Consider the following 14425-nt stretch of genomic DNA (forward strand, 5'->3'; position numbering starts at 1 on the left):
ATGTTAAAAGCCCTTTCTCTCTGTCTCTCTGTCTCCCTGTCTCTCTGTCTCTCTCTCACCATCTCTCTGTATCTATTTTACTCTCCCTCTGTGTGCTAGTTATAAAGATGAGCTCAGTGAAGGTCTTTGCTTTAGCACTGCAAGGTCGTCGCTGCTTACTTGTCTAAGTGCGTGTCTGTGCGTTATCTCTGTTAAGGCTTTTCATGTATTAACACTTCACTCAGTTATCCATTTCTTGAAGAGCGGCCTTTAAAGCAGGACATGTTCAACCACAGAATGAGTGAACCAGAGAGAGCCACAGGAAGAATTTGAGCAATAAAAGCAAGGAAAAAAAGGTGAAAAGAAAAAAAAAAAAAGCTGGATAGAAGAAAAACAGATGCTCCTTGTTGTGAGCGGACAAACATTTTTGTGGGCACTTTATTTGGTAACCATGGAGAGAGGAGTGGTAATTGGTCCGTCTCTTGGCCGTGCCAATGCTACATGCTCGGTCACACACACACACTACTTCACTGTGGAGCCAAACTGCCTCTTCTCTGACCAGAGTCCAGACACAGTGTTTAGCGCTACTGAATAAAGGGAGGATTAAGTCTCTCAGCCATTTGATAGCACTTTTTTGAAGTGGATGTTAGATCTATACTGTATACACAAAGACACACATACCAGGGTTTCTCCTGGATTTTCCAGGCGGAGCACCAGGAGTTCCCACTTTGGAAATGTAGCAACATGGCTTCTGTATCCTCTATGCTGCAAAACCAAACCGGCTGACATTGATTTCTGAAAGCAGGCACAATCACCCTTACACGCACACCCAAACTTGTACCAAAACAAACTGCAATATTAGTTTATCAAGTTTCTGATAGCACTGTTGTGTCTTTATCTGGCTATTTTGGCTCTACACTATGTTTGGATATTGTGGCGATTTATATAGTGAGTATTGTTTAAAAGCTGAAATATCCACTGTACACACATGAAGATTATTTTCAATGATGATAAAGCATCCAGTTTCTTTCACTTCGTTGTTGTTAAGAAATTATAAAATAGCAACAACAAAAAAAATGCAACATCTGTATTTCTCTTTAAGTCCCAGTGAAACAGAAGTCTGAGAGTCTTTATCTTCTGTACTGTGACCTTTTTCCAAAACCAAACGGGATATGTAGATGAGGTCATAATTGCGAGAGGGATTGAAATCAAATCCAATAGGTTTGTTTGGATTGCTCAAAAGTGGGAATGTTCTAGAAAATATGAAGCAACTTGGAGCTACATAGGACTGTTAGCCTCCACCTCCACCTCCCTCACCTGCGTTGATCAGGAGGAGGAGGAGAAGGGCGAAATGCATAAATTAGACATCAACCACATTCTTTGGAAATGTTCTTTGCCAACTGATATCCAAATACATTCTACAATGGCATATCACTCTGCTAGCTACTACAGCCCACGATCCAACACTCACCGGTTGTTTTCTATGATGGGTTAGCTCGTCGCCAAAAATCACATCTGATTGGATGCATTCAATCAGTTTTTTATATATATATATATATATATATATATATATATATATATATATATAAAACCTACTCAAGAATAAAAAAATCTTTGCTACATACATATTTTACAAGAGATAAGGGAACAATTAAACCAGGGACACAGGAAAATGTATTTTTCATATTACTGTATTTTCAATAGATTTCTTGGATGCTATTGTGAGAAGCATGTAATTTACTTTTCAGACTTGTTTCTTGTTAAATAGTCTGATGCAATTGATTCCTGACACGATTATGTATGGTGTATAGGTAAGAAGGAGATTTTAGTCACCCTCAAGTCGTATGGAGAGTGTCTCAAACGATTAATCTTTATAAATAATGTGTTCATGTCTCAGCATAAGTTAAATTATCTGTGAGTGAAATATGGATCTCTAGAAAGGCTGAGAGTGTGGTTTTTCTCTACTCAGTAAGTACTCTGTCCCATAAAACTGTGGGAACCCTTTTTACTTTCTAACTTCAGCTATCCAGATTCTGTTGCATTTCGCGGGACATACATCTTTACAGTTGTTTCTCTCTCCACAGACAGTGGATAGGCCTAAGGATTGGTACAAAACTATGTTCAAACAGATCCACAAGGTTCACAAAGCAGGTAGGTCTGCACTGAATCACACTGAAAGGCAGGACTTTCCCATTATTTGAATGTGATTTGATCACCAGACATGAGAGGAATTGGCCAATGTTTGCATGCTGTGTACGCCTGCGTATGTGTGTATTTCCGTGTGTCTGTGCATGCTGTTTTTTGTTAAACCAAAAGACCCAGAGAACCTCAGAGCCAGAACTCATTAGATGAGAGCAAGAGAATCTGTAGAGGAGGAGGAATTGAGAGCAACCTCTAATAGACACAGAGCTGTCCTGGGAAATATGCTGTAATTTTATGGGCTTGATGGTATCACACAGTCAGTTCTGAGCTTGTTTGTTATAAAGTGCAAAAACATCTACAGGCCTGTGATTATCTTTTTGATGCATCTTAGAGAGTTCCCATGACTCTCTGAATATTCACATATTCTCAGTGAATTTATAAAGCAATTTTCCACTCCTACCAATGTCTGTCTTTTGTGTAACCCCCTGTAGACTTAGAGTCAAAAAAATGCGCAGTTCCCTCGTTTGCAGAGACGTAGCAGCTTTGAATTCAGCCAGAATCAAATAGTCGTAGTTATGACAAAATATGGTTAATACACTGCTACTGTTAAAAAAAAATAAAATAAAAATAGATATGTTGGAAATACAATAGTTTGAGAAATGCTGAGCTTGTGGATTAACAGAGGGGAAGTAGTTGATGCTGCTTGGGTGGTTTTGATACTTGGTCACTATTGGAAACTACTTTGTAACTGACTGTGTTCAGTCTGACTTAAGGTGCTGTTCTCCCAGGAGAGGAAACTACACACTTGTACCCTCTGTACCATAAATGATGGTTGTGCATTTATCCCCATCACTCTGTTCCTTTTCTTTTTAGACGACGACTATTCTGACACATACAATGCAACATATGCTGTCATAAACAATGGTGAGAGTTTGTTTTATATTAGGGATGCACCGAACCCAGATTTTTTGGGGTTCTGCCGAATACCAAACCCACTTTTTAAGATTCTGCCAAACCCCGAACCGAACCCTACTCCCATTCTTAACACAGTAAACACATTAATAGGCAACATTATGCCTGGCACACAAGTGGGAAAAACTTTTTTTGACAAGGCCTATGTTTACCTTATCTCAAGATCCAACCAATATCCAAAATATTAGCCTTTTAGATTTATAATCCCATAAAGTAGGCTACCCCCACGCTCTATTCACATCGTAGGAAAGTACATCGCTATCGCCAGATGAGTGACAATTTTGTTTTGCAAACTTTCGCTAACCCGTGTATGATGAAGGCATGTTGGGTTGGTGGAATTAGAAAGCTACCGTTAGCTAACGAGCAGCAGCCGGCCGTTCGGTAAGACTCATTTACCGAGAAAACAGCTGACAGCCTGGGAGAGGCTCGGTCTGGTTAACACAAGTTTTTAGCTGTGACTGTCCTTCCTTTGCCGTACCTGAAGTTGCTGTCTGGAGATTCCTTCATGCACAACTCGTATTCTTTTGGATGTTTCATACGCAAATGTCTTAACAGCGGCGATATTGTGTATTGTTTAGGGTCCTTGCCACCCCGAGACCAATCGGCATTGCAATTTGAACATGTAGCTCGACTTGAATCGCCTTCTTTTGACTGAAAGTACTGCCTAACAACAACTTTTTCTGCTCACAAGTTCCATTTTCACTTTCTCAGTCACAGCCTACTGCCGTTGCTAGGTTGCTACTGCATTCCGTCTAGCTCCAACTACGTCATTACGTCGACCATGTAACTCTGCAAAGAGTAGTGAAGTAACAAGATAGTTCAGTCCAAGATGGCGGAGCTGCAGCTCTGTCATGGGTGCGTTTGTTTGCAATGGAACGTTCTATCGAGTTTCGCCTCTCGTTACTTCTCTTTGGTACCGTTCGGTTCGGTCGAAAAAAAGCCCAAAGTTCTGCCGAATTACGAACCGAACTCTGGGTTCGGTGCATCCCTATTTTATATATAACTAAAGTTGTCACACAATCAGTCATTTCTTCCCAACCCATTTGTCTCGTCCCGCTTGCCCTGCCTCAGTACTTCTCCCTCCAATGTCTCCTCTGTCCTGTCCTTAACAGATGACTACAGCCTGTCATCTAACACCACCTTGGCCCACCCTGCTCCCCGGACACATACGTACAGGCCGCTCGCCAAAAGTCCCTCGGACAACGGAGGGCATCTGGGCCCTCGGGAGCCTTCGCCGTCCCCTGTACCCCCACCACCACCTCCACCCATGCCGTCTCTCCTCCAGCTCAGGGCCCGAGACAGTGACCGCGAGAGAGACTCCCCTGACACGTAAGACGAGTTTTGTCTTATCTCTTTCGTTTAATTAAGCTTGGCATTGGAAGTCATACACCCGCTGATTGAATTAGCATTCCTGTCAGACGCGCACCAATCACAGCCATTCTCACATCAAGGTGGTCCTTTTTAGATGTGACTCCTTCCTCACTGGTCCCCGCTTCACTCACTCCCTCACTGCTGCTGCTGGCAACGCTTTGCCTCCACCACCACAGCCTCCACCTTCCTGGTTCAGAGTCCTGACATGACTCAAAGTTTAAAATGGTTTTCAATGTCTTTCTTTTGCCTTTTTTTTTTACCCATGGGGGTTTCTGCATGGTGCTCCCTGTTTCAGCTTAGCATGCTGCTTGGCTAGTCCAGGGAGCTTTGTCAAGAGCAGAGCCATCAGCGCCAAGCATTTAGGTTACATCTATGACAATAGTGTTCCTTACTGAATTACACCTTATTAGTTATTAAATACTGACACTCAATCATGGTTGTATAAGCAATCAAAAAGACATTGAAATCTCCACTACTTGTTATGTACGTGAACTTATAAATGGCATGGATTATATATTTATTATAGTAGTTTATGTGCTTTTTGTGAATTTTCTTTTTTGGAGCCACCTTAAATTATATTAATTTTAAAATTGTGCTAAAAGATATCATTGAAGGATTCATTAACTCAGGCTCTGGCTGTATGTTTTGGTTTTTTCTTGCACCAGGAATGAATGGGGTCCTCCCAACAGGAAAGTGGACACACGAAAGTACCGCGCAGAGCCTAAGAGTATTTTTGAGTATGAGCCTGGAAAGTCCTCTATTTTGGAGCATGAAAGACCAGTGAGTATATTTTAAAGATGTTATTTCATTCGATTATAAGGAACTCTGAGATTGTCCTGTTAAAATCCACTGAAGGGTTGGTGGCCATCATCCCAGTACTGCCCTCCTTTACGTTTGATTAACCTGTGAGGCCTTTAGCCTGGAGCCAATCTGGAATCAGCTCAGGCTGTAAAATGTATTCTTTATAACATTCAGCAGACGTGATGCGTGCTTCTATTTCTATTAGATTGACAGTGAAGGGGTTTCTGTTACTATTGTTGCTCTTGATTGTTCAGTAAACGATGAATTCTGTTGCTGCTCTGCTTCACTTTGGAGCTAAATAGAAAGTCCATTTCTGAAGAGGTAAAAGAATAAACATTGAAAGGGAAATAACACTGCAGAGATGAGAAAAACAACTAAATGGTCAAATTTAGAATAGAGTCACAAGCCCTTTTACCTTTCTTACTTAATGCATTTTCACATTATGGGCTTTTACATGGACTTTTTTTCCATCAGACACAGTGTGGGCGTTAAAAAAAGCAAAGGTTTCCAGTGCTGCATCCTCTAGTGACTGTACTTGCTGTTCACTCTGTGTGAGGTGAATGACAAAGCAGACAGCAGAGATAATTACTGTGTAGAGAAAGGGCAAAAATAATAGACATAAGGTATCTGAGATAAAGAACAGGATAATGGAGAATGTGTTATAGATGAGGAGTCTGTTATGTGGGAAAAGATAAAAAAAGATTTCAGATGTGATGACTGCAGAGAGCTCTCAGGGAAATAATGCATGAGTCAGTTCCTGATAAGGCAATTAAAGGAGAAGGCTATAGAGAATAGAAGTGAACCCACGCTGGCTGTCTCAGGCTCTTTATATATGTTGTCTGTTCAGAAGCTTTTTTTACTCTCCACTCTTCAAGGTAAGAAATGGCACCCAAAAACATCCTTTTCCGTGGTGTCCATTTGGTGTCCACTTATGTTCTGGCAATCCGTTTAATTTCCTTTTTTTCTGTATGCATCCACAGTACTTGCATCATTGGCAGTCTCTGCTCTAGGCTCTCGCTTTTTTTTACAGGGTGACTCATTTATCTTGAAGCTGAATTCTCTTTTTAGCAAGAGAGATGTAACACCACAACACCTACAAAACGTCTCCTGGCAGTGTTTCATTTGCCGTAAAAACTCTATTTCAATGTGGGAATGGGGTTAGAAAGAGCAGACAGAGTAGTAAACCAATGCATCATCTCTACAGTTAAAATGATAAGCCTCTTGACTCTCTTGACTTACAGGGCACTGTGAAGTGTGTAAAAGAGAGAAAGCTGTTGGTTTAAACATGCAACAGAAAAGAGCAGATGATTAACTTGCCACACAGAAGGAACTATTGTTTTGGCTTACCTGTCTAACTGTGTTGCATTTAAATATTTACATCCCATCTGACACCGTTTATTGCAGGTTGATTTAATATGGAAATCTATCTCTCTGTGATACAAAGGAAGTGTTTGGCGTTCTATTTCATCATGTCACATCAGCAGAGATAAACTTCTGCTTCCTGAAGGGGAATCTGTCCGTCGTTTAAATGCCATGCAAATACAAAACATAGTGGAGAATAGAACCTGTTTTTTCCAGCCAATAACATTTTAGCAAATAGTAAAATTGGATGGCAGCCGTCGAGCCTAAATATGAAAGTCCTAAACTCTAAATATTTGTAAATCCGCTTTTAAAACTGTCTACAACAAGGCAATTCACAGTGCTTTACATATGACATAAAAAAGGCATTAAGACAGGATGTAAAAGAAACACAAAGTAAAAAAAAACCCCCGCATAAATCAGATTTAAAAGAGTACAATAAAAACCTATGGTAATTTTCTTATTTAGAAACACTATCCTCGCTGATGTTTTACCTGTTAATCAAAAAAATCACACAATAACTCAAAAAATGTAGTCAGAATTGTAACTCTGATCAGCTATATAAGGTATATTAAGGTATAGAAGCTGGCAGCACTTGGCTCGGTTGGTTGGTTGGCTGACTGTGATACCATACTGCAATGTAGAAGGGAAACTTACTGTACACCCATGTGAATAACCCCTCATGTTTTTTCCAAACAGTTCTTCAATATATGCCCTGTCCACTTCTTCTTAATTATAATGAGCACCTCTGGTGAGAATGTGGCCTGCTACTCTGCCATACTGCATTTAGTATTATATGCACTGAGCCTACACAAAGGTGTGGATAATGAGATTGGGTGATAAATAAGTAATGCTCAAAGTAACATGCTGATTTTCATTATCTGTCACTTGTGCTATGGCCGAGAATAAAGCAGTGGTAATGAGATTCTGTCATGGGATTTACAGCCCTCTTAAATTTTTTTATGCATATGAAATTAATGAATATCAATTTAAAAAGGCCTAGGTGTTAAAATTGTCTGCTTCTTCAGTCCCCAATGGTGACAAGAGTTAAACTTTGCTTATTTAGTGTATACAAGCTTAATTACTATACACTGTATACTATACTATAATGTGGCACTATTGTACACTGCCTATGCCTACCAAATAGTTTGGTTTTCTTCATGTTTTGTGATTACTGTCAAACTAATTAAAGTAGTGAAGGATTTGTCAGTAGTAAATAGTTTTTTTGCATCACCTGCTTTCGTCCCCATGAGCCAGTCTAAATCTTCATCCTGTGCCCATCTCCCTGTGCCACCTTTGCCCATTCCTAACCATGAGCTCCATGTCTCTCTTTGTGTGTGACTTCTTTCCACACTATCTTTCTTCTGTCTTTCTTCTACCTCCTCTCTCACTGTCATGATTTCCCAGACCTATGATGACATAGATTTAGAGAACGAGCCTTGGTATAAGTTCTTTTCCGAGCTGGAGTTTGGGCGGCCGGTAAGTCAGGGCCATAGCTACTCCCTCAACCACAACCCTGCCGTAGGCATACACCCACTTTCTACGCTCCACCCATGATTTTATTTTTTATGCCTCCACCAATAGACTGGGTGGTGCTAGTTGTTTGGGCATGTGGTATTTGTTGGGTGCTGTGACCCCCCTTCTCCCCCCCCACCCTTGTGACAGGCTGTGTTATGTCTCTGCGTTGCTGGGATTTTTGGTCTTGTGGCTAGCAGGCACTGAAATGTTAACGCACAGACCTGGATAATTTTATTTCCGGTTGGTGTTGCATCTTGCAAAAAAAAAAAAAAAAAAATCGCTTAAAAGGCAGTGTGCTCCAGATGCTTAAGATGGCTGACTTTTTGGCCGGTAGAGCTGCACAGAACAGTCAATCAATCAATCATAACATTGACATATGCAATATATATAGGTCAGATTTATAAATGGTAACTAATATCCTTTTGTTTTGCATAACAGTCTGAGTCTGTGCAGTTTCTTCAACATCTCTTTGCACATGCTAACATCAATCAATCAGCCTTTTATTTACCCCGTTTATTCATTTGATTATTTATTCATGTCTGCTAGTAGTTTTGTTTATGTTCACTTTCCCTGGAGCAATGCTCTGCATAATTACAAGCTAAATGCTGTAGTGCCCTCTGCTGGATGTAGGTGGTAATAACGTCCTAGTGGCTCAGGGCAGGATTTGCCTCTAGCCACAGATCTGGGATCAAATTACCTCAAGCTGACTGATTTACAACGTGCCATGCCTCTGTCCATGCCAGGGCACGACATGAGGTGATGATTTGTTGGGCTTATTCGAAATGTTCAGGTGAAAATGTCACATCTGGAGCTGGCATGACTTCCCAGAGTCATGTTGGGCTGTGTGTTGAGATTTCTACCTGCAATATTTAGAATGTTTCACACCACTGAATAAGCCCTTAGAGTGTAGATGGTTTGGTTTTGCTACTTTCACTGACTGGTCCAGCTAGGACAGAATCTCACGGTAAGTTCATTGTTTGCGTGTATGTTGAGCTGACAAGTCGCAAGGAGTTTTGACCGACTGAGTGAACAATAGTTTATCTGCACTAGTAAACCAGCACTAAATCACAACATTTGAAAGTGCAATCCATTGCACTCTCAAATAAACACAACACTGCAGCTTGTGCTTCACTCGGCTTTCTGCTTCACAGCTTGCTCCCACACTCTGCATGTGTGTGGTACATGGGCACATTTCTGTGTGTGTGTGTGTGTGTGTGTGTGTGTGTGTGTGTGTGTGTGTGTGTGTGTGTGTGTGTGTGTGTGTGTGTGTGTGTGTGTGTGTGTGTGTGTGTGTGTGTGTGTGTGTGTGTGTGTGCGCACGCACAGCATGCGTGTGTTTTATAAAGGTTGGTGTAGTAGGCTTAATTTGTTATAGCATTGACATACTGTAGTTTTAATGTTGCCATTTTGAGATTAGCCTAGGATTAAAGCATCAATAGACTAGACTGTGCATAAGAATGAATGTGTATAACATGTAGGTGTGTGTGTTAGTGTGGTATTGAGTGTATGTAGATGTGCATTGTACATTCAAAGCAGATGTGCAACGTTTGGGAACTAGTCCATCTCTGGTTACTCGGATTCTCTAACTGGTGTCACTCTTACCACATGTTTCTTGTTTTTTTTGTTTCTCCCCATGATGTCACCACTGCTTCTCCTACTTCACCTCATTTTCACCTTCCTATTCTTCCTCCTCTCCTCCTCCTCCTGCTACTCACTGCTGCTGCTTGGGGCCCAAGCCTCCTAAAAAACGGCTGGATTATAATCCAGACATCTCCGCTCGCCAGCGCATTGAGGTAATCTCACATTCATGAGTGTTCCAGTAGTGTTGTTAATCTCACAATTTCTAACCAGTCGTAGGAATTGAAATCTATATTGATTAGAAAAATGTGAGATATGATTGCTTAAAATTAGTAGCACTATGTCCGTGTCATCTCATGTTACCATATCAGCCATCTACCATAAAATGAGTATGATGTTGCTTTGTGAAGGCTGTTGAACATAGAGTTTTGAAATGCTGTTCATTTCTTTGCTTCGGATTCTATTGTATAATTTACTGGAAATCGTGTTGTTGTTTCCAACATTGTGTGATGGTATTTGATGGTTAGCGTATCCTCAGAGAGACCTTTGCAAGTGTATCGCCCATTTCTTACCACTAAGACCCATTCCAGCTGATCCATGCCGGATTTTGCAGGGCAGCATTTGCCCCCTGAGCTCAGCTCATAACATCCTTTGCTATATCACCTTTGCCATCATCCTCCAGAGCAGCCCAAGAGAGAGCAGGAATTTATCTTCACAGCTTACACCGGTAGGCCTCTTCTTGCTCAGGTGTGCCACGTGGAACCAGCATCCATCGCACCTAACGCTGGGGGAGCGTTTTGAGTGTGGCACAGCAACAACCGCATGCAGGCTGTGCATTGTGAGCTGTTCTGCCTCGAGTCTTTGTTCTTGCGGACCTGACTTTTCTCTTTTGTTGTCTGTCCTATTTCAGACATCCCTGCACATCGCTCCTGCTGACAAGGCTCCGGAGAGACCTGCGAGGTAACCTCTGTTTCTTTTATTTTCCTCCGCATCACCCCCATTCCCCCTCCCCCATCCTCTCAACAGCCGTGGTCCTTGTTGTGAGACAGCAGGGAATCAAAACTGCTCTTTCTTGCCTTGACTCTGGTGCAGAAAGCCAATGTGTCTGTAATTAATGGAGATTCTGCAAGGATTAGTGTTAGTCTTTATTTGCTTTTGTCACTGAAGCAGGGCACTTTGCATCTCCCTTTCACTAACTGAACCAGAATAAATTAACCCAGCCAACCTATTGATTCTGCCTTTCAGTTCCTATCCTTACCCTCAACCCCCCCCACCCCGACCCCTCTTCCTCCCTTCGTCCTACTCCCATTCACCAATGGCCTGCTTATTCAGTCGCATTTTCCGCAGTTAAGAAAGGGCAGAAAAGGGATGAGATGAATAGGCCATGCAATTTATGTAAGTGACATTGAGTGTGTTTGTTTTGAACAGAAAGCCCATTGGGGTTTTAGACATTTGGTATAAGAGAAGTTACAGCAACTCTGTTGTCTCATCTTTTCTTACACACGGATAATAGCCAAGCTTTTAGTAGGATGAGCTTGAATAATACTTAAAAATGAGTCCACAAATGACCATGAAAAAGCTGACATGAAAATTCCCAAAATTGGATAAAATTTTTTTTTTAACCGTACCAATATTATGTATAGTTCATTTGTCTCTTATGGTTTGGAAAAAATCATGTTTTATACTGTTTTTACACAGTTCACGAAGGTGATTTCAGATGTTAAACACCATAAACTTGTTTAAATCCTAAATAAAATACATTTAAATTAAACTTATTTCATTTTGGTCTATACATTGTTTGTATACTGATAATACAGGAAATATAGTAAATAGAATGTACAAAACATTGATGGTACCTGAATTCAATTTGCCTATTGCAAACTCATTAATGTCTGACTGTGCTGCAGTGCTGCCAGCGACTACAGGAAGAGAAGGAAGTCTGAGCCGTCAAGTTCCCAAGTGAATGTCCAGTCTCGGAGCAGAGCTGTAACTTCCCCTAAACCAGTGGATGCCCACAGACCCAGCAGCAGCTTAAAGAGACCTGTGGTTCGTTCCTCACCAGCCTCACCCTCCAGAGCCAAAGGTACACACACATATACACACAAACCCCTCCTTTTCACTTTTTTTTTCTCTCTCTTTTTGTGTTTCTCTTTTCCCTTCTCTTCCCCAGACTGTCATCATATGGGTGTACTGTACTTACCACATCACCAGAAAATCAAAGATTTGTTGTCATTTGTTGTGTTTTTCACAATATAATGTCTGTCTGATGTGGTCATAAGTTTCCGTGATTTGTATTGGTGGAAGTCTGAAGAAAACACATCAAATCATCTTTTTTTTCCACCTTTATCTCTCCTAATTCTTCTCCCTGTCCCGTTCTTCCACCCTTTGCTGGGTATATTTGCTTAATATGCTTTCCTCCTTCTTCTCTTTCACCACGCTGCTTTCTATTGGACATCTGAAAGGTGGGGACGCATGCAACATGTATCCAAACAGTTTAAACTCCCCAGGTTCTTATCAGCGCCCCTATCTGCCCCCCGTCCCCTCTGACCCTGTCCATTGCCATGAGGATTCCAGCCAGGAAGGCAGCTCCTCCTCCAAGCAGTCTGTCTGTTGTAAGAACAGTTGGCCGATAAAATGCCAGGATGCAGAGGCATGGAGCAGTGTGGAGGAGGTAACACCCATCCCCGGCAAGCTCAAGTCACGCAGCTGTGATGACTTACTAAATGATGGGCACTCTGGCTCAGGCGGGCGCAACGCCACCCGCTCAGAAAGTGCTGGGTCACTGGTTTGTGATGGGAATCCCGCAGGTTCGACTGGATCCATCTCCACTCGCTCACTGCCTCGACTCCACCGGCGACGGGCACACGATTCACCGGGCTTTCTCCAGCTCTATCGTAAGATGCACCAGATCGACCGAGCTCAGCTAATCCCGTCTGACGTAATTCGCTCGGTTCGCACTCGCATCCTGGAGCTAGAGCGCCAACCTCACCTGCATCGGCATCGCCTCTCTCCTTGGACACCCTCTTGGGGCATGGAGGTGCCACGCGATATGGTGCCAACCCGCATTTCTGCATATGAGCGCCTTATTCAGAAGTCCAAATCCATGCCAAACTTGGGTGATAGTGAGGTGCCTTCGGGCACTACCACGCCAGGTGGCTCGTCATCTCGAGCCAGCAGTGGTGGCGGTGGCACACCCAGTTTTCCAAAACGCCGTTTTTCAATAGAATCTTTACTAGAGGAAGACAATAATAACAATAATGGCCACAGTGGAACAGTACCTCACACCATGGCTCACTTGCATCGACCTCGTAGCCCACCTGAGGGCCAGCCTCGTGTTGGACCGGAGCCCGGTCTTGGGCGGGCCTTTCCTGCTCCTCCTGTTCCCCGAGGCCCACAAGCCAACCAAGACTACTCTGACAGTGAACAAGACGCTGTTGCATCAGACCTCAGTGACTTCATCCAGGTGGAGGGCTCCTCATTTTGCAGTGAGAGTGACTTTGACCATTGCTCACTAACCTCCTCTGAGAGCTTGTACGGCTCTTCCACCCTTCACCACCACCACCACCTCCGTCATCACCACCACCATCACCACCACCACCCTGGACACCAAAGTCTAGGCCAGAGCCAGGGCTACCAACACCGCCACCTCATCAGCTCTTGCAAAGGGCGCTGCCCGGCCTCTTATACCCGTTTCACAACCATGTTGCGCCATGAGAGAGAGCGAGCGCGCCTGGAGCTCCAGAGACCTTCGCAACAGAGCCGCAGCAGCAGCCATTCCCAAATCCAAAGCTCACAGTCCCAGCAAGCGATGTCCAAGCTGGCCTTCCTGGTCAGCCCAGTGCCTTTCCGCAGGAAAAAGGGCTCACCACCTACCTCTAGAAGAACCAGTGGTGGCGGAGATGGAGGTAGCAGACCCAAGTCCAAACAGGCCATTTATGATGCACTAGACGCAGCCTTGAGAGACATATACGAGCACATTCAAGCAGAGAGAGGCCATAGAGGAACTAGGGCACCTGATGATAGCATTCTGAGGAGAATACTGGCCGAACTGCTGCCAAATGTGCCTGAACGAAGCTCATCATTGCGGGGGAGGAGGGGGTGTTGGCACGGGGGTCAGTCCTCTGCATCTTTGTACCCAGATGGGAACCCCACTGGGTATGCCTCACATAGAGAAGATCCCTCCACACCACGGCTGCAGTCACCAATCAGTGCCTGTTACGGACGCCACACAGACTCCTCAAACAATAATGAATATGGAGAGGAGCAGGGCAATGGGAATGGTCTCTGTTATTCAGGTGGAGATGATACACATGTCACACCTCAAATATGCACATGTACACTTTGTCAAACCTGCACATAGTTTTTTTTTCTGCATTAACATACACACATATACATGCATACATATTCCACATACATTTACCTCAATATATCTTTCAGTATTGCATGGGCCTCTCATCCACTCATTGGTCAGCAGATACATCCGTGACTGTGCTTTTCTATATATTTGTATGACATTCAGTAAGACTTGTTTACTGTAAATTCTCATGTAAAATCAGGTGTTAAAATGATGGCCCTATTAATGGACTAAACACTTGTTCCTGCTGAAGTTTCACATTAAATGTCTGTTTCTAAAATGGGAAGATAAGCCCTTTGTGTTACTGGAAACCTAATTTGAAACATTGCAGAAAATGCTGTCTCTGCTTGA

At 42.8% G+C, this 14425-nt stretch overlaps 1 protein-coding gene across 8 annotated transcripts in view; it reads left to right on the forward strand.

The window, feature by feature from the left end:
* The window catches only part of sorbs2a (sorbin and SH3 domain containing 2a), a 68192-nt gene that overhangs the window by 41048 nt on the left and 12719 nt on the right, over positions 1–14425 (forward strand). For 6 of the 8 annotated variants that reach the window (XM_028590939.1, XM_028590931.1, XM_028590958.1 and 3 more), the window contains 8 exons: positions 2064–2130; positions 2995–3045; positions 4206–4422; positions 5130–5244; positions 8032–8103; positions 9879–9935; positions 10631–10680; positions 11628–11803. In XM_028590939.1, coding sequence (XP_028446740.1) covers positions 2064–2130; positions 2995–3045; positions 4206–4422; positions 5130–5244; positions 8032–8103; positions 9879–9935; positions 10631–10680; positions 11628–11803 — 805 coding nt within the window. The remainder of the gene's footprint in view (positions 1–2063; positions 2131–2994; positions 3046–4205; positions 4423–5129; positions 5245–8031; positions 8104–9878; positions 9936–10630; positions 10681–11627; positions 11804–14425) is intronic. The other 2 variants (XM_028590967.1, XM_028590985.1) reach the window with 2 other exon arrangements.

This window comes from Perca flavescens, chromosome 2 (assembly GCF_004354835.1).
Source record: "Perca flavescens isolate YP-PL-M2 chromosome 2, PFLA_1.0, whole genome shotgun sequence".
NCBI classification, from domain to species: domain Eukaryota; kingdom Metazoa; phylum Chordata; class Actinopteri; order Perciformes; family Percidae; genus Perca; species Perca flavescens.